Source organism: Sphaerulina musiva (assembly GCF_000320565.1).
Source record: "Sphaerulina musiva SO2202 unplaced genomic scaffold SEPMUscaffold_13, whole genome shotgun sequence".
NCBI lineage: Eukaryota > Fungi > Ascomycota > Dothideomycetes > Mycosphaerellales > Mycosphaerellaceae > Sphaerulina > Sphaerulina musiva.
The window spans coordinates 912,932-932,188 of NW_016017395.1; the positions used below are offsets into that span (position 1 = coordinate 912,932).

Below are 19,257 nucleotides of genomic sequence, written 5' to 3' on the forward strand. Positions count from 1 at the left end.
ACTCTGGCTGTTTTCGAGCGTCATCTACACGCATAAGCACCGCCCAAGTCGACCGCGCACGATATGTTGGACGTCGAGCTGTTCAAGGACCGTCGGCAAGACGTGAAATCTCACTGTATGGATACGTCGTCCTTCATAGTAGAATGCGACTGAAATACATTTCGACCTCTCTCACCGAACTCTCCGAAAGTGACAGCATAGTGCCAATCCAGCCATCTGGTCGAACGAGTACAACGCAGCCTGCTCCTACATCGACGCCATACCTCTTGTACGCCACACCTTCATGGGTGTCGAAGAATGCACGACCAAGCGGCTCTCGTCCCAGGACCTCATAAGCCGAGGAGGCTGGCTGTGGTAATACTGTCAAGCACTTCAAGAGACCTGTCCAATTGTTAGCAAGTACGCTTTGGGCATGAGAATCCGCCCACTTGCCTCGCGATTGGATACCGCTCAGATATGTGGAGGTGTCGAATGCATCAGCAAACGCCGTTGCTTCCGTCAAGAGAGGATTTCCAGCAAAAAGCACCAGGTAGAAGCTACTTCTATTCGGCGTCTCTGATATGAGTCTCGTTGACTCGAATGTGCCCGGCTTCAGGAGTGTCACGTCTGGCGCTCGTCGACCCGGTCCTACTGGCTGCTGCACGTCTACGACTTGCTGTGAACTGGTAAAGCTGCCTGGGACACTGAGAAGGCTCGTCTCTGCCAGCTCATAGAAGATACCCAATCCGGAGCTGAACGAGCCTGCCTCTCCCATGACTTGGCCCAGGATCGCATTGACATCTGCCTCTGGATCTCCCTGCCAGTCTTCCGGCAGTCGATTTGTCATGAGACGACTGATGTCTCTGTCATACTGGATCAGTCTCTCAACATTCGGCATTCGCTCTGCTTGGTATGTCTGGAGGATGTCGGTGCGGGCCAGTCGTCTCAGTACCAGACTCAGCTTCCACGCCAAGTTCACGCTATCGTGGATGCCAGTATTCATGCCCTGAGCAGCGCCCGAGGAGTGTGTATGGCATGCATCTCCCGCCAAGAAGATGCAGTCCTTCTTCTCGAATGTTTCGGCAATGCGCTGACCGACGGAATAGATGGTCCACCAATCGACAGTCAGGAATGTCACGTCAAAGGGCTTGACAGCAGCGATGGCCTCCTTGACAGCGGCAGCTTCATCAAACACCTTGTACGCTTTCTCGCGATCTTGGGTGAAAGCGTATCCGATCCTCGTCCGCCCGCGGTCCAGACCAACCCAGAGAACATTTCCATGCGTGGGCGACTCAATGGCACAGTATGTGCGCGGTCTCGGAACGTTGGTCTCCACTAACCCATCGACCCTCACCCACTTGTCTGCCGTCGTCAGGCCACGAAAGGGTATGTCTATCAATCGACGGACAGACGAATGGCCACCATCACACCCAATCACGAACTTGCATTTGATCGTTTTCCTTTCGCTTGTCAACTCATCGTGTACTGTAGCTGTCACTCGATGCTGGAGTAGCGGTATACTCTCATCCACCACAATCCCATCCAGCCTGACTGGCGCCTCCACTTCCACACCATACTCTCTCAGCGCTCTGCGAAATACATCTTCCTGATACTTCTGCCTCAACACCAACGCGAAATTCCACGCCGTATCGCTCATTCCCGTTTCCATAAAACTCCAACCACGGCCGTGCACTTCCTCGCCGTGGGAGTTATATGTTGCCGTTTCCCGACAGGCGAAACATTGCTGCGCGAGTTCTTCTGCCAAGCCGAGTTGATCCAGCATCTCACTCGAGCGAGGATACAGCGTGATGGCTCGTCCATAGGCATCCTGAATGGATTTGGAGTTTTTTTCGATTATCGCGACGGAAATTCCACCGAATTTGGCTAATTGGAAAGCAGTTATGAGACCCACGGGACCGGCCCCGACGATGAGGACATCGACTTGTCTGGGATCCGTGGTCATGGTTGTTTGGGAGGTGGACACGGAGAGTTTCTTGGAAGTCGAGTGTTGGACGAATAAACGCAACAGATGCTTTCCTTGGAGCTTTGGGGGAGCTACCTTACCTTACCTTACCGTATCGCTACCTGATAAGACGATAGGCGAAGGTACATTAGCTCGTAGGTAGGTAGCTACATGACCGACCTCACCAACATCCCGCATCCATGTGGTTGTAACAACTATACCGCTTTGTTGCAGCATCCACACCCACACACATTCTTCCCGACTGCATACCTATCCGATCATTCTCAACATGGCGAGTGAAGTATATGACCTGGTCATCACGAACGGAATCGTCGTCACCGCAGACGAGATCCGAGAAGTGGATGTGGCTATTACCGGCGAGACCATCGCAGCAATCAAAGAACGTGGTGCTTTTCGGGAAGCCCAAGTCGCCAAGTTCATTGATGCCAAAGGAGGATGGGTCATGCCAGGCGGTATAGTGAGTCAACCTACCTTATTCTTCCCGCCTGACAATACCGTGCTCACTCTGACATTTCCATTCGCAGGACGCTCATGTGCGTGAAGATGACATGAACTGTTCATCCAGGAATCAAATCTGACCAGACGATCGGGTATTGTTGTAGGTACATTTGCAAGAACCGCAGCTGTTCGGTAAAGGTCGCAGTGTCGACACCTTCGAAACCGGCACCAGATCTGCCATCTGCGGCGGGACTACAACTGTCATTGGTATAGATCACCATCACTCGAGACACTGTTCTCATCTAATGCTTCTCCTCTTCTCCTCTTCTAGCCTTCGCCCCACAAGCCCGATCGGAAGAAAGTGTCCTCCCGACGCTCGAAGCCACTCACTCCAAAGCCGCCGGAAGCGCGTATGCCGACTACTCCTTCCACATCATCCTCAGTAACCCTTCTCCACTCGCCCTCTCCGAGTTCCCACTCCTCCGCGAGGCCGGAATCTCCAGTCTGAAAATCTACATGACTTACGAAGTGCTCCAACTCAACGACACGCAGATCCTCGATGTCCTGTTCGAAGCGCGCAAACACCACCTCACGACGATGATTCACGCGGAAAACAACGATGTGATTCTGTGGATGACCAAGAAACTCGAAGAGAGGAAGCTCTTCGCGCCCAAATACCACGCTACGTCCCATCCTGCTCTCGCTGAAGTCGAAGCGACATATCGTGCTATTTGTCTGTCGGAATTCATCGATGCGCCCATCTTGCTCGTGCACATTTCCTCTCCCGTCGCCGCGGACCATGCGAGAGTTGCGCAAGGGAGAGGCTTACCCGTGTTTGCCGAGACGTGTCCCCAATATGTGCTGTTGACGAAACATGATCTGGACAAGCCGGGTTTCGAGGGTGCCATGTGTGTATGCAGTCCTCCTCCACGAGAGAGCGAGGCAGATCACGAAGGGATTTGGAAAGGGTTGGTCGATGGGACGTTTACCGTGTTGAGTTCGGATCATTGTCCGTTTTTGTACGATGATGCAGAGACGGGGAAGAAGACGTGTATCAGTGCAGAGTTTCCCGAGGGCAAGTTCAAGTATATCCCGAATGGAATTCCGGGAATTGAGACCCGGCTGCCGTTGACCTTGAGTGCGGAACGACTGGATGTGAGGAAGTTTGTCGAAGTCACGAGCACGAATGTGGCGAAATTGTATGGGCTGTATCCTAGAAAAGGCGAGATTGCCGTAGGGAGCGATGCCGATATAGTGATTTGGAACCCGGAATCAGAGGCGACGTCGTTTACACTCAGCAACAAAATGCTGCATCACGCGTGTGATTACACGCCGTACGAGGGAAAGGTATGTTGCAGGTATTGATTTCTGGAAACCAAGACGAGACGAGGAGAACATGAACAACAAGTGAGAAGAAGTCGCTGATTTGGTGTACACAGACGCTCAAATATTGGCCCGTCTATACCATTCTGCGAGGCCAGGTCATGTGGGATCAAGGCGCAGGCGGTCTGATCGGAAAGAAAGGCCAGGGTCAGTTTCTGCGTCGGGGAACGAGTGCTTTGCAGGGCAGTCGGAGTGAGGCCGAGTGGGATGTCACTTTTTGATCATTCTTTTCCTCTCCGTAAGAAAGATCCATGATGGAGTAGCATACTCCTGTTACTCCTATCGAAGGGATCAAGTCGAAGTGAACGACTATTCTTTCCAACAGTTTCTGAGAGGGATCCGTAGCGGAAATATTGGGATCCTTTCAGATACCTCGTTTTGGACTTGATCAGATATTCGTATTGAAGACGAGGTTGTTGAAAGAGGAATAAAAATGAAAACAAATAAACAGGTATATAAACCTCGGCACATCTATGTGCGGGCCCCCCGGGGATGTTGATAGGCTTAAGTCCGTCCGATCCGATAAGCAAGTCGATCGTGCATCACCTCACACGACCAACATCACTTCCACCTTCCACCTTCACTTGGGCTTGCATTGATTCCCTCTGTCTGCTGGTATCCTCCCGAGGTACCTGGTATTTTCTCAATCAAGCACCGCCAGAAAATGTCCACCACCCGAGACGCCTTCTCTCCAACAGGATCGTGGGAAACACAGTCGGAGGATATAGATGACGACATGGACTATGAGGTGAGTGAGGTTGCATTCCATCACCATCACAATCCCACGATGAAACTGGAGAGGGGAGAAGAGGAAGAGAAAGAAAAACAACTCGCTGACGAAGGAAATGGAACGAGATGCAGCTCGCCAACGACGAAGTGACTCCAGCGGCAGAAGATGGGACTGCGGTCGAAGAGGAGGAGGAGGAGGGACCGACACTCTACTTCGATGCGGAGGAGGGCACGTTACGGAACGAAGACGGCGAGGAAGTCACCTTTGAGGTCGATGATGGGGAAGAGGAGGAAGAAGAAGATGATGATGATGAAGGAGGGGCAGAAGAAGGAGCAGAAGCAGCGGAAGACGAGGAAGAAGGACAGGAGGCCTCGGCACCACAGCCAGCACACACGACAACAGATCATCCCGGCAGGACTGGCACACGCACTATCAACATGACCCAAGCACAACTTCTCCAACTGCTTAGTCATGCCGGACTACGAGGCATTTTCCAGAATGGCATCACCACTCGCTCGCACGGCCGAGCGAGGCATGTCGCTCTAGACGATGATGACGACGAAGAGGAGGACGAGGACGACGAGGACTACCTCGACGAAACAGAAGACCCACGTCAGCGACTCCGCCGGAGACAGTTTGTCGGCGACCGTTATCCTCCCATCCCCTCTGAGACGGGCGCCAAACTGATGCAGAGCGGCAACTTTGGCCACAATGACCGCTGTCGGCATACTGCTTGCGGAGTCCCCCTATCTGCAGCTACGCAACGCCAGAAGCGGAAGCTCTCCTACCGCATGCTGCATCGCGAGCTTGGCTTGGAGAGTCGTGGAAGGAACAACGTCTACTCCCGCCTGGCATCTCAATCGCTCATTCCGGGAAATAAAGCAGATCTCATTGTCAATCTGAACGCTCGCTGCTATTCGGGACAGTTCTCCGAAGATGGCAGCTTCTTCTTCGCCTGTGGCCAGGATTTCCAAGTGCGAATGTACGATACGAGTAATCCGTACGATTGGAAGTATTACAAGACGGTGCATTACTACGGTGGCCAGTGGACCATCACCGACGCATCGCTCTCACCGGACAACAAACTGCTCGCCTACAGTTCGATTCGGAGTCAGATCTGTCTGGCTCGCACGGATAAAGCTGATCAAGGCGAGCCGCAAATGCTCGACTTTAGCGATATGGGCGGCGGGAATCGAGGCGGCCGTAACGATGCCGGCTGGGGAAGAAGTCGAGGTCACTTTGGAATCTGGTCATTGCGCTTCAGTGGCGACGGTTCGGAGATTGTCGCTGGAACCTCGGACCAGAGTGTTTACGTCTACGATCTGGAGTCGCAACGATCCATTCTTCGCATTCCCGGCCATCAAGACGATGTCAATGCCGTGTGTTTTGGTGACAGAATGTCTCCTCACATCCTGTACTCTGGTTCCGATGATACAACACTAAAAGTCTGGGATCGGAGAAGTTTGGCGAGTATGCGTCCTGCGGGTATGTTTCTAGGACATACCGAAGGCCTCACATATATCGATTCCAAGGGAGATGGGAGATATGTGATTTCGAACGCCAAAGATCAAACGTGCAAGTTGTGGGACTTGCGAAAGATGATTTCTACCGACCAAGGGGAGCGCATCAATCCTCAAGTACGTATGATCTTCTCATCTCATTTCCGCATGCTAATGTTCCGATAGGAATTCACCACACACTTTGACTACCGCTTCTCGCCGTACAGCACCTCCACTCACACGCCCCATCCACACGACTGCAGTCTCGTCACCTTCCGCGGGCATCGCGTATTGAAGACTCTGATTCGCTGTCACTTCAGTCCTGCGACCTCCACGGATTCCCGATATATTTATTCCGGATCCCACGATGGAAAGATCTACATTTGGAACCTCGACGGCACAGAAGCTGGCACCATCAATGTCTTGCAAGCGACCAAGGGCAGCCGACCTCTGTCGGATGAGAGGTTCGTCGATCGCTACGACTACTATGGACGGGGTGGTGTATGGAAGACCATTGTCCGAGACGCCAGTTGGCATCCCAGTGCTCCCGTCATCGCAGCCACATCTTGGAATGGCTGGGACCATGGGCTGGGCACGTGTACGGTACATTCCTGGAACGATGGCGTTTCCACCGACGAAAACGAGGGTGAAGATGAAGCCGAAGAATTGAAGACTGGAGAGGCGTATGAGCGGGCAGAGACGCTGGGAAATGCTCCCATGGGTGCAAGAGTGACGGCCCACCTGCAGCATGACCAGAGGTTTTATGATAGTCCTCCTCCCGCCCGAGCTGCGCAGGCGAGGAGAAGCACGAGACTGAGGGATCGCATGGGTCTGGGCGCCCTTTTTGGAGGGGCGGATGTTGATGATGAATGAAGAGGACTTTCCTGACGTACACCTAATCCCTCCCTTGAAAGGAGGGGAAAATGACCCGAGGCAAGCAAAAAAAAGAAGCAAACAGACCCGGCAGGCCAGGTTCTCTATTCATCTTACCCATGTACCATACTTGATGAATTTTGATCTTTTGACGAATCGACATGAACGGCGTTGAAAACTATAGTCGTTGCCCTGCATCCAGCCTTCAAGCTAACGACCAAGTGCAGCCATCACCTAGTCGCCGTCAATATGGGATGTATATGATGGTTAGCTACTGGAGAAGATGAAGTCTGTCGTCTTCAGCCCTGGCTAACTCTCCGGGATAGACAGGTCTGGTATAGAACATTTCCCAAGCCTCATCAATCCGGTAGAGGACACGTATTTCGGGTTCGATCGAGGTCATTACTATATATGACTTGCTGCTCTACAACTACCATTCTCGTGCAGCTCAATCGCTGTACATACTCGATAATCAGAATGACCAATCTGCCGAATGGCTAGGACTCTGATGATAGCATGGTCATAATAACTCTCCTACTATTGGCCCAACAATGGGAAACATCAATTCTAGAGAAACCTACCGTCCTACTATCGATGACTCCCTCTTCCATCACTGAAGTCTAGGATAGCGCAGAGTTCGCCGGACCCAGATGGAAAGCATTCCAGCTGATGACACTTTTGCTCGTCTACCAATCACGAAGGATAGGGAAGAGATTCCCTTCCCTCAACGTACCGGCCGGCTGTGCTCGAATGTTGTTCTGATCTATCGTGCGCCGTGGTACCTTTTCCAATATGGCGGAGGAGTCCGGAAGGAATCCAGCTTGTTGCTACAAGAAAAGTTCTCTTTTCTGTTCGACCTTTACTTGACTTTACCTTACTGAATGATTGATGAAAATTCCAAACCACAAGTAGAGGAATCCGTACGGCATAGGATCCATCACCAGGCGTAATTCGCATCTCGGAAAAAAAAAGAAAGAAAAAAAAAAGAAAATGCGTTATTGTAACATATGGGCCTCGATACACCGTACATACCACACCTGGATCAAAACCTCACGCCCCTTTCGCTCTTCCACACCCTACATCATCTTCGTCATTGCCTTTAGCGCCTACACCGACCAATTCCTCTACGCAGCAATCGTCCCCGTAACACCTTTTGCCCTCCAACAATCCCAAGAAGCAGGAGGAGGACATATCGCCTCCCACTCCCAAATCCAATCCTGGACAACAATTCTCCTCGCTGTATTCGGCGCCGGATGTTTCCTCGCCTCACCTCCCTGGGCATGGTTTACAGACCATGCAACGACTCGTCGCAGGCCGTTTTTGCTCGGATTGCTTGTCTTGTGGGCTGCTACGATCTTGTTGTGGTTTGCGCCGAATTTTGCGACGCAGGTGGCCGGAAGACTTGCGCAGGGCTTGTCTTCGGCTGTGGTGTGGACTACGGGGTTTGCGGTTTTGGCGGATACGGTTGATTCGGGGAGCTTGGGTGAGGTGAGTTTTTTCAGCGCGAAGTTTTTGGGATTTTGTTGTGGTGAGAATGAGCATGATGGTCTGACATGAGAGAGGTAGGCAGCTGGTTATGTCAACCTGGCAATCGATGGCGCTTCGATGATGGCGCCCGTCTTGGGTGGTGTTGTCTTTAAGCATTGTGGATATAATGCCGTCTTTGGCCTCATTCTCGCTGTCCTGGGCGTAGACACGATTTGTCGTGTGGCCATGGTCGAGCCACCACGTCAGCGACATGAAGAAGAAGGAGAAGAAGAAGGAGAAGAAGAAGAAGAAGAAGAAGAAGAAGAAGAAGAAGAAGAAGAAGACTCTGCAGTCATTCCGAAAGGAGAGGTCAGTGAGACGACGAGCTTGGATCTGAAATCGTCGCTGCATATTGAAAATGTCAATCACGCCAGTGGTGCAGAGTCGCATCGTACGAAAGCTCACCTACCGGCGATGATCCGACTCCTCTTCTCCGTACGATTCGTAGCAGCTCTCTGGGGTGTACTGACTCTCGCCGTCGTCTTCTCGGGTTTGGAAGCCATCATTCCCACTACTGTCCACACACGTTTCGGCTGGGACTCGGAAGGATCTGGACTACTTTTCCTCCCCCTTTCGCTACCGGCCATGGCAGGGCCTGTACTCGGCAAGATGACCGATACTTATGGCGGCCGTTGGTTTCTCGCAGGCTCCTTTGTAGTGCTCTGTCCGGCCCTCGTGCTGCTGAGACTGGTGACGGAAGATCGCGTCGATCACAAGGTGCTTCTCTGCTTTTTACTGTTTGCTGTCGGGTGCTGTATGGCCATTATCCCTCAGCCGTTGTTCAGTGAAGTCGCACATCGATCTAGAGAACTTTCACGACAAGACAAGGAAGCTGGTAGAGGTAGCAGGAAAACCCGCAGTGGAGGATACTATGGCCAGGCATATGGGTATTATAATATGGCATGGTCTCTAGGGAACACGCTCGGGCCGCTCCTATGCGGGTTCACCGTCGAAGCCAGTGGATGGAAAACGGCCACTTTGGCCCTAGGGGTGCTGTCGGGTGTTACGGCTCTTCCTGTTGTGCTGTGTTGTGAAGGTTGGTGGTTTGATCGGAGACGCGAGGGACCGACACGGAAACACTCGGGTAATAGATGATGGAGTGGTTGATACCAGCAATTTGGCGTTGTCGATTCTGATGAAGTGGCCGTCGTCATGTGAGCATTCAAACTAAGACCATTCAAACTAAGACCACTTCCTTGAATGAGTGCAGCCTTGATCGACGGACGGTGAAAGAGTGCTTGCTTCGTGATAGTAACCAGAGGCTTTCAAGACTTCCTACTTGTCGTCGCTCGATTGATAGAAGTAGGTATCGAATCAATCGCAAGACTGTAGGGCAAGCCAAGTTCAAACAAGCTCTAGGCAGAGAGGTGGTAGGCAATCCTGCTCGTTTACGTGCGGAACTGTCTGCTACCGGGGTATATCACGGGAAGAGAATAAGGATATAAGCCGCAAGCACTATTGAAGAGGCTGTCTTGTGCTTCACCTAGTCCCCGGTAGTAATCGTGGTGTCTTGAGGCATCCCAGCTATACCGCTTCCTCCGCTATTCATTCATTCCATCTTCACTTTCAATCCTTCCCGGGTGCGTATCTCCCGGCGGCGGGAGCTTGGCCTCGCGATTCTTGGCCCAATTGTGAATGACATTGAAATTCCGACATTGCTTGGTCACTGCGAAATTGGCGTTGAATGCTTTTTGCTTGTCGTTCCACCCGACACTCATTACACTGACGTCGGCGTGGCAGAGCAATGTCTGCCATAGGTAGTCGAAACAATGCTTGTCATGGGATGTGTTAAGGTGTTCTGAGTCGGTGCTGTCGTCGTGGACGGTCAGGTTGTAGAACTTCTTACGGATGCGGTTCTAGTTGGGCACGGAGTAGCGCTGTTAGTGATCTATCGCGAAGAGCGACACGAGGGATTCTTACCAAACAGTGAAGTTGATGAAAGACTTCGAGCACCCCTGCATATCCTTCTTCACCACCATATAGAGGTGCTGTTTCGGACGGCAATCGTGCGGCTTCCTCTAGACTGATGCGAATTTCGCCCACGTCAAGCACACGACCCCAATCCGCAGACGTCGTAGGGCTGACGGGTTCAAAGGAGTCTGTTACAGCGTCCTTGGCAATATCGACAGTGCTGTTAAAGGTTCGCTGTTCCCAAACGATTGGTGGGTTGAGAAGAGTGTCTGCCTCGCTGCATCAGCATACATGCTTACTCTACCAGAAGGATAAGGTGAGGTTCGGTGCCTTACCGTCGAAGCAGTCTATCCGCTGACCTTGGTTCACAAGACCGGTCGTGGTCGCAAGAAGGTAGAGGCAGATTGCTGTTATAAGCATCAACAGTACGTTGGCAAAGAGCAATACCAGCAATACTGTGCTGCACTGGCGCCGTAGCGATCCATGTCTGCTCGAACGTAACGTCTCTGGAAAACTGGGTACCAGAGGCTTGCCTTCTTCATCAGAGCTTTCGAAATCCATCTTGCTGTCAAGAATCTTGGGCGAGGGAAGGAATATTCACAGAAGACAGTCCAGCGTGAGGCGTGTCTATGACACTTTTGTTTCCGGGACTGTTGCACCGCATACTAGCCGGAATATCCGCGATGGGTGTTTGTTTTCAGCTGAGAACGCCAGGCCACCAGCTGCACGACCAACTATAATGCTTCGAGACTGTGCAACGTCGGTGCGAATACCAATCCTTGCTCGGTCAGCGTTCAGTATCGCAATACCCGCTTTTCGACTGGTCGACCATGGCATTTGCAATACGACGTCGCATCCACCGTCTCCAATATAGTAGGATGCAGCGGTGTCGATACTACACGGTCGATGTAAGTGACGAGGCCTCCTCAAAATCAGTCAGCATTCTATGATTAGGATACCTGGATGACCGAAATTCCATCAGCTGTGCTGTATAAAGGCCGCGCGGTGCTCCCTCTAGGAGGACTGTCTTCTTTCTGACCTAGCATTACTCGTCGATCCAGAAACCAAACAAGCACATTCCCGACGTTTTCCAACCTCTACCGCAAGATCAGCTATCGAATATGAAGCTCACCCAGTCTATCCTCCTCGCAGCAGCGAGCTTCAATCTTGCCATTGGCGCTCCAATCAAGGAGAATCCATCTCGCGCCATTGTTGCCAAAGATGTCATTCGAAAGGCAATTGACAACAATCCATATATCCTCGACAATCTCGACCAATCTGTCGCGGCTGAGGGCAATGCCACTCCAGTCAGACTCCGCAGCTTGATCGACTTACTCAAAAGGTCCAATCGCAAGCGCTACCAGTACAAAGACACCCCTCGTCGCCGAAGTGTAGACAAGCGATACGAGTACGGAGATACTCCTGCTCTCCAGAGCGTGGAGGATCTGTCCAAGCGATACGAGTATGGAGATACTCCTGCTCTCCAAAGCGTGGAAGATCTGTCCAAGCGCTATCAGTACAAAGACACCCCTCGTCGCCGAAGTGTAGACAAGCGATACGAGTATGGAGATACTCCTGCTCTCCAGAGCGTAGAGGATCTGTCCAAGCGATACGAGTATGGAGACACCCCTGCTCTCCGGAGTGTAGAAGACCTGAGCGAGCGCTAGTATCCTTATGTCAACACTCCTAGATTGAACGGTGCGGCAGTGAAGAATCTGTCGAGAGGTAGAACACGGCTCGAGCTGGCAAGACGACCATTTCTTCTTGTTATAGCGACAGCGGACTTTTGCTTTCACATTTTCATAGGCAGGGAGAAGGTGCTGTTTGGAAGTCACAATCGCAAGGAGTAGTTCGGTACACACAGCGTGCCTTGGTGCACTTGCTCACATTCTTTTGATACTACAAGTGATTAGTTAGGTAGACAATTGAAGCAGCGCAGTCTCGTATTGGACGTCTGCTTGTTCTAGCTTCGTCCTCCCTAAGCCGGGTGTCTTCAAACACTCTGGATCAATCTGGAAGCTAACGTCCTACCTGTAATGTCGTGATTCTCTTCAAAAGATATGTGTTGAAGAGGCCGATCAGTGGTATCACAGTCTATTGACTCGCGTCTTGGATGTTTTGCAGGCTGCTTGTAACATCTCACAACAGCGATAAAGAGTCGGCCGTGCCGGCGGGCGTTCTCGTCTTCTAATGAAGTCAAAAATGCGATGCTCCAGGTGCTCCGCTTGTACAAAGACCCGGCGTTTGGGCGTCGAGAAGATAGATCTGATATCGTGATGATGAGAGGATGATGAAAACCTTTGCCAAGGAGGTGGAATCCAGAATAGTGCTAGATGTGGGGCTATACCAACGGCACGTTCTTTTCGATTCTACACTTTTCTATGCAACATCTGGACTAGTCAACGAATCTACACAGAGATGTAAAGGATAAAGTCGCTCATGTCACGGCCATACAACCTCCTTGTGACATCCATTGTCACTGTTCTCGCCATCTTCATCGGCCTCCAATTCCAATCGCCCGACAGTCTCCTTATGCGGTTCATCACTCCATACAGCGCGTCGATTCTGCCCCAAGCACGCCGAGCTTTCGCGCCAATCGCCTCGACATTCAGCACATTCCCGCCGACCATGTCATCGTCAACCAGCAACCGCGACGCAGAGAACGCTGTAGATGGCCAGCCTCTCGGTCTCCCTTCGCCGCCTAGTAAAGAGGAGGAAGCAGCAATGAAGTTGGATATGTCGAGTGGCTCCGACACGATCAAGCTCGATCATCTGGGTCCGCTAGTAGTGAACAAGGACGGCTCTCTATCGAGAATTAGCAATTGGGAGCAGATGACTGCGCAAGAGAAGAAGAGCACTTTGAAGATTCTAGGGAAGAGAAATCAGTTAAGAACGGATGCTCTCAAGGAGAGCGAAGACACAATAGTTTGAAGGGTATAGCATTCGCCTCTTGATAGGAGGCATCCTCAATCTACGTTATACGTCTCGCCTCTATCTACGTCGCGCGTCTCGCCTCTATTATCGTTATAGGTCTCGTATCTATCCTCGTCGTATATGTTGTTCTTGTTCTTATCGGGATACTATTAGTCTACTAGGCCTTAGCCTTTGCCTTCTTGTCGTAATAGGAAAGATATAATATTCTATCGAATCGGTTCGACTATATTAGTAAATGTATCTATATAGTAGTCTATTTCTTGCTCTTATATTATTAGTATAGTATTCTATATAATATGTTCTATAGATAGAAGGAATTATATATAGTATTACTATAAAGCCCTCTCTTCTACTACCGTCCTCGAGTAGACAATCGGATAGGCTCGGCTTATAGTAGGTTGCGGCGTAGCTCTACGGTAAAAGAAGTAGGATAGATAGAGGTCCGGAAGGATATATAAATACTTGTAGGTAGTAGAAAAGGTAATATTAGAAGACAAAGTATACTATAGGGTAACGGTATTAATTATAGTAGAGTAGGTATCCGTATATCTACGTCCTAATTATATCTATCCTCTCCTCTATCCTAAAAAGAAGAAAAATACTCTATATAGCTACCTACCGGGAGTAGTATACCCTTTCTAGGCCGTCCGGCTCTCGGCTCTACTCTAACGCCCTATATAAAAGAAATACGCCTAGCCGCTTAATATACCCTTCTCTACCTATATATCTGTTCTATAGATATAGGTATAACTAAACCTCCCCTCTATCTAACGATTATATATAGAAAAGCAGACCTAAACGACCCGTCGAAAACAAGATACCTAATCGCGAAAACCTAAACCCTTTCTATACTCGGAAGCTCCCGGTTAGGCCCTAGAGGCCTAACTAATATATTACCTATTCTATCTAGGATATATCGCCCTTAAGTATAGTACTAGAGCCTTCCTCTATATACTTAGAGTCGAGAGTAGAAAAATTAGGCTATAGTCGAAACTTAAAGTTACCCTTATAGCGGAAGTAACTAGCGTTCCCGAAGAGTAGTATTTTAGAATTACGAATATAGTCGAAAACCTTCTTATACCTCTTAATAGCGTTCGCCTACTATTTAAGCTTATATACCTCCTACTAAGCAAGAGATTCTATATAAGTAATATAGTTTAACTCGTTGATAACTTCTATATCGGCCTAAGATTTGCGACTAACTAGAGTATCTAAGATTAGGCTAAGGCTATCTAACTAGGCTATAGTAGGAAATCGGTATAGAATTAGACTATATATATTAGAATAGCCCGACAGGCTAGATAGTAGAGTAGTTATTGTTTAGTATACCTCTACGATCTACTAAAGGGTCCCTATTTTTAGGTTCTCTATCTCTCCGGTTTCTATATTAGTAATAGCTATAAACTAAGGGAGGATCGTACGTCGTACGCCCTACGAAGGTAGTACGCTATAAGAAATATAGGGGTCGGTAATATAGACGCTATATCGCTAGACTAGAGTTAGCTACTAATCTAGACCTATCTTCTTTCTTAGCTTAGGCCCGAGCTCCTTATCCGTAATATTATAGATCCGGCTATTCTACAAACGACCGGCGGCGCGGTTTACCTCTACCTACTTACGAAACGTCTCGTTATAGTATATTCCCTAAACAAGTATAGTATAGTCCTTATAAGTCTCGTTATCGAACGATACCGAGCCTTAGATCTAACTAGTACCTTTGCCTACCGTAAGATCTATAACGTTGTAGTCTATATACTTGAAGCTATTACGACTTATATTCTCGTTACCCTTGTCGTCGCCGTACTAGTACTTCGCGTAATAAGGATAAGACACTAAACGGTAATTACCGTCCGCGCGCAAAGAAGCGTATAAAGCCTAGTATAAGATATCCTAGCGGACGAGCTACTAAATTATACTATATATCTACGATCTGTTCTACCCTAGATTAGAGCGACTATTTATACGACGGAGGTACTATAAGTATATATCGAACTTATATTCGATATCTCCGAAGATCGTCTCGGTATACCTAAAAACCCCTTCCTTCGTAACTAAGCCGGTAAGATCGAACGTAGCCTAATCGCCGGCGTTGATTGTAAATAATCGGAGTATAGTAACTAAGGTTTCTACGTTAGGCGTAGCGGAGGGAGTAACTAGTATTCCTATATATATTCGAGACAGGAACGTATATAGACTAAGTACGTTACCTACGTACTTTAGATAGTAGGCTAGGGAGAAGAATTCTAGGTACTAATACTAGTATTCTAGAAACTAGCTATTAACGTAAGCTCTATAGACTTCGGTAATACGAGTAGTTAGTAGGGCTATAGCAATATTCGACTTAAGTCCGAACCTACGGCTCGCAAATACCCTAGTATAGTACTAGTATAACGGAACCGGGTCCTCCTCTACTATATATAGCTAGACGCCTTAGTCGACGATATCCTCTAGCTATTAATAGAGGGGTATAGCTATATATAGGCTAATAAGATATAGATTAGTCGTATCCGGGCAAAGAGTATAACAGTATATAGACAACGGCGTATATATACGAGACGTAACTTGTCCCCCCTCGGCGAGTACGTCCTCGGTTAGCTCTTTGTTAAAGGTAAACTCTCCGGTCTAGTTATCTACCTCCTTACTAGCCGTATCCTCGGTCGGCTCTATCTCTATAGTCGGGATTGCGGCCTCTAGGCCCGGCTCTATATAGCCTGTTCCGGTAAGGCTCCGGGGGCCTAACGGATTATACGTATTAATAGAGCTCTAACTAGAAGTACTATCCGGTACCTATAGTATCTCTAGCGTTAATAGTCGTAACGTATATTAGCGTTTGCTTGGAGGTTCTTTATAGTCCGGTAACGGGTCCGGCTCTCTATAGCGTCCCTAGTATAGATAGAGTTAGACTTGCTCGGACAATAGCGGTAGAGGTAGTAGTATAGATAGCCCCGAAGGTATTGGCGTAGGTTTAATAAAGCCCTTACTTACGATCTTATAAAAGTCGCCCTCGTAGACGAACCTAAATCGTATTTGTAGGATATATTATTCTATCTCCCCTCTAGGTTCCGCTAATTGCCTATCGGTAGGCAGTATACGTATATAAATACAATCGCCTTCTGTAACCTCTAGTATCTTCGATCGACTAGCAATAGGAGTAAGTAATTACTACGCTACTACTTCCGCGAGAGCGCGTAGTATTTGCCTATAGTTAGAACTAAGAGCTACTAGGCTGCCTAGATCGTAGGCCTACGAATAAGTATATAGAACCTCCTATATCGTCGGACTAGTAAGGAAGCTCTAGGCGGCAGCGACATCCCTACCGAACTATCGGTTAATAATATTCTAGTAAGCCGTCCTTCGTTAATTTCGGGCCTCCTTTCCTCGATCTACTACCTTTACAAAACCGGAGAATACGTCTACGATTGGTTTACCTTCTAGGATCTCCTAGTCCGAAGCTATAGCTACGAACTTCTTATAAATCGATATATATATAGTATCGTAACTAGTTAAGGTTACGTCGTAGAGTTAGTATACTATACGTACTACTTCCGTTCTTACTAGCGTATCGAGAGTTAGTAATAGGGCTACGACCGCGTCTAGGTCGGTTACCCTACGAAGGATACTCCTTACCTCCGCCGAGTATAATAATATATCTATCCTTACTACTATAATTAAGAACGACATCGAGCTTTATCTCCTCTCCCGAACGGTTACCTAGTATTCTAACCTATCGCCGTCGTCCGTCTCGGGTTAGGTAGGTATATTACAGTTAGCTATAGTAGAACCGATAGTTACGCGTAGGGGCGTAGTACTGCTACTAATATAGGCGTAGGTCGTAGTATAGGCGCGGAATCGATAGTTGTACGCGCGAGCGCGACTCCGTTGTTAACGTAGGCGTAGGTCGTAGTATAGGCGCGGCTCCTTTCGAGGTAGTAGAGATAGTAGTTGTATAGAATGCAGGCTAGGGAGTATAGCGGGTAAGGAGGTAGATTAAAGAAGAAGAGTAAGTTCAAAAGGAAGAAAAGGGTACTCTTATCCTCTAAATAACGCGAAAGTAACTCGCGCTTACGGAATAACGCGAAAAGTAACTCGTACTCGCAGAGTAACGCGAAAGTAACTTGCGCTCGTAGGAGTACCGGCGCGCTTACGGCAGTGCTATAGCAAACAAATAACGCGAAAAGTAACGCGCCTAGGGAAGTGCTACCCGTATAGGCGAGATAAGTAAGGATAGTATAAGAATGCCGATATAAAGATAAGTAAAATAAGTAAGGGTAGGACGAGAATACCGACGTAAAGTAGTAGTTAGGCATCGTAGGGACCCTTAGATATAAGGACCGTAGTAAGGAATATAGTATACGGTATACGCCGTAAGGGGGCGAGGACAACGCTAGAAGGTAAAGCGAAAAATAATAGATCAAAAACCTTCGGACGGATTAGAAACCTTCTAGCCTAACTATTACTAGGTACCGGGGCGCCCGGCCGGCAATATAGTTATAATCCTAGGGTAGCTAAACTCGGACGGTACTAACCCGCTACTATTAAAAGCGTAGGGCATATCCAAAACGACGCCTACGGAGGGCCTAGTTATAGATAAAGGATTAGACGGCGGCGGCGGCGGGAGGGCCTAGCTATAGACGAAAGACTAGACGGCGGCGGCGGCGTAACAAATAGAAAAGAAATTAAAAGAATAGCGAGTACGCTACTCCCTCCCCTAACTATACGACGACGAAGAAGGAGAGTAGGTATCTATTAAGTAGTACGAGCCCGTACTATAGAGAGAGATACTAGGAAGCGGAGATACCCGGTCGATATACAGAAAGTTAAAAAGGCAGGGCGGGGAACTAGTACCTAGTACTAACCCTACTTATTAGAACTAGCAATACTACCGCCTTTATCTAATAGGCCGTTAAGTCGACAGAGTTTAAGAGAGTCCTTATTATAGGTACTCCGATAGACAATACTATCTAACCTCTCTAACTTATAGTACGTAGTACCCGGACGATAGGTATATATACGAAAGGGATCCTTCTAATAGAAAACTAGCCTTGCCGAACGCGACGCTTCTAACTCTTTCCGATATACTATAACTAAATTACTAACCTTAAATTTACGGCGATCGATATAGTAGCGATCGTTAAAATATACCTTCGCTTAGTCCTATATTCTCTCTTGTCGTAGGCAGGCGTCCTCTATACGTAGGGCTATAGCTTCGAGGGCAGCGGCGCGTACGGCGAGAAGACTCTCGTAGTCGCGAATAGTACTCTAGTCCTAGATAGACGTAGTAGGGAACTGAAGCTTAATAGGTAGGATAGTATTATAGCTAATTATTAACGCTACCGGCGTCTTACCGGTAGACGATACCTCTATAGTACGTTCCGCCTATAGTACTATAGGTACGTACGGGATCTAGGATATCTTACCTCCGTCGGTTATCTTGCTAAGCGCCGTAATAACAGGTTTGTACCTAACTTTAACGATAGCTATATATTCCGGGTAGTATAGTAAGATACGTAGACGAGCGACGCCGTACTTACGAAGCAACGCCTCTACCTCCCCTAAGTTGTACTTAGCGTTGTCGAGGAGGATCTTGTATAGTATACCCTATCGGCAGAAGATCTTCTTCTAGATAAATTTCGCGACCTGCTTCGACGTAATCTGTTTAGCGGTAAGGCCGACGAATACCCGCGCCTTAGGCTACCGAGACGTTGCCTCCTACGCTATTATAATCGATCCGCGGGTATTAATATAAACGCCGTTAATATACTACCGTTTACCGACAGCCTTAGAAGCAACTTCGCCTAAAGGAGTATAGGTACGAACGCCGTTATACTAATTATACTCGGCGTACTTCCTCTATATATATACCTAGCAATCGCTATATATACCGTCCTACTAGTAGCGCTGTACTAATTTTGCGTATATACCCTTAGTACTATAGTACCCGTACTTATCGTAGACCGTCCGGAGGATCTAGTCTCGTATAGATAGCTTATCGATAACGC

The 19,257-nt window shown here is 48.7% G+C and overlaps 8 protein-coding genes across 8 annotated transcripts; 5 read left to right on the forward strand and 3 right to left on the reverse strand.

Moving 5' to 3' along the window:
• Positions 1-133: 133 nt before the first annotated feature.
• SEPMUDRAFT_75069 (3-propionate hydroxylase) lies at positions 134-2,024 on the reverse strand (the record flags this gene model as incomplete). Its single annotated transcript, XM_016910094.1, has 2 exons — positions 404-2,024; positions 134-349 (listed from the first exon to the last, which is right to left on the reverse strand). The coding sequence occupies exons 1-2, from the start codon at positions 1,940-1,942 to the stop codon at positions 134-136; spliced, it is 1,755 nt and encodes a 584-aa protein (XP_016756352.1). The 5' UTR covers positions 1,943-2,024.
• Positions 2,025-2,231: 207 nt separating this feature from the next.
• SEPMUDRAFT_95079 (D-hydantoinase) lies at positions 2,232-4,229 on the forward strand (the record flags this gene model as incomplete). Its single annotated transcript, XM_016910652.1, has 5 exons — positions 2,232-2,420; positions 2,488-2,496; positions 2,566-2,668; positions 2,733-3,748; positions 3,841-4,229. The coding sequence occupies 5 exons, from the start codon at positions 2,232-2,234 to the stop codon at positions 4,003-4,005; spliced, it is 1,482 nt and encodes a 493-aa protein (XP_016756353.1). The 3' UTR covers positions 4,006-4,229.
• Positions 4,230-5,200: 971 nt separating this feature from the next.
• Positions 5,201-6,886, forward strand: SEPMUDRAFT_54549 (WD40 repeat-like protein; the record flags this gene model as incomplete). Its single annotated transcript, XM_016909307.1, has 2 exons — positions 5,201-6,151; positions 6,200-6,886. 2 exons carry the CDS (start codon positions 5,201-5,203, stop codon positions 6,884-6,886), a joined length of 1,638 nt encoding a protein of 545 aa, XP_016756354.1.
• A 990-nt stretch (positions 6,887-7,876) lies between these two features.
• On the forward strand, positions 7,877-9,508 carry SEPMUDRAFT_54548 (MFS general substrate transporter; the record flags this gene model as incomplete). The annotated part of the gene is made up of 3 exons (XM_016909306.1): positions 7,877-8,378; positions 8,457-8,615; positions 8,688-9,508. 3 exons carry the CDS (start codon positions 7,877-7,879, stop codon positions 9,506-9,508), a joined length of 1,482 nt encoding a protein of 493 aa, XP_016756355.1.
• Positions 9,509-9,954: 446 nt separating this feature from the next.
• SEPMUDRAFT_121723 (uncharacterized protein) lies at positions 9,955-10,885 on the reverse strand (the record flags this gene model as incomplete). The annotated part of the gene is made up of 3 exons (XM_016901708.1): positions 9,955-10,269; positions 10,334-10,593; positions 10,660-10,885. The coding sequence occupies 3 exons, from the start codon at positions 10,883-10,885 to the stop codon at positions 9,955-9,957; spliced, it is 801 nt and encodes a 266-aa protein (XP_016756356.1).
• A 560-nt stretch (positions 10,886-11,445) lies between these two features.
• SEPMUDRAFT_112252 (uncharacterized protein) lies at positions 11,446-11,991 on the forward strand (the record flags this gene model as incomplete). The annotated part of the gene is made up of 1 exon (XM_016900964.1): positions 11,446-11,991. One exon carries the CDS (start codon positions 11,446-11,448, stop codon positions 11,989-11,991), a length of 546 nt encoding a protein of 181 aa, XP_016756357.1.
• A 736-nt stretch (positions 11,992-12,727) lies between these two features.
• Positions 12,728-13,309, forward strand: SEPMUDRAFT_152477 (uncharacterized protein). Its single transcript, XM_016907468.1, has one exon. It carries the CDS (start codon positions 12,764-12,766, stop codon positions 13,253-13,255), a length of 492 nt encoding a protein of 163 aa, XP_016756358.1. The 5' UTR covers positions 12,728-12,763; the 3' UTR covers positions 13,256-13,309.
• A 5,352-nt stretch (positions 13,310-18,661) lies between these two features.
• On the reverse strand, positions 18,662-18,817 carry SEPMUDRAFT_54591 (uncharacterized protein; the record flags this gene model as incomplete). The annotated part of the gene is made up of 1 exon (XM_016909308.1): positions 18,662-18,817. A coding segment is annotated over one exon (156 nt), but the record flags the coding sequence as incomplete, so codon positions are not given.
• Positions 18,818-19,257: the final 440 nt, after the last annotated feature.

Excerpts from the sequence above, each read along its gene's own strand:
- SEPMUDRAFT_152477 (XM_016907468.1), top strand. The coding sequence starts at position 12,764 with ATGTCACGGCCATACAACCTCCTTGTGACATCCATTGTCACTGTTCTC.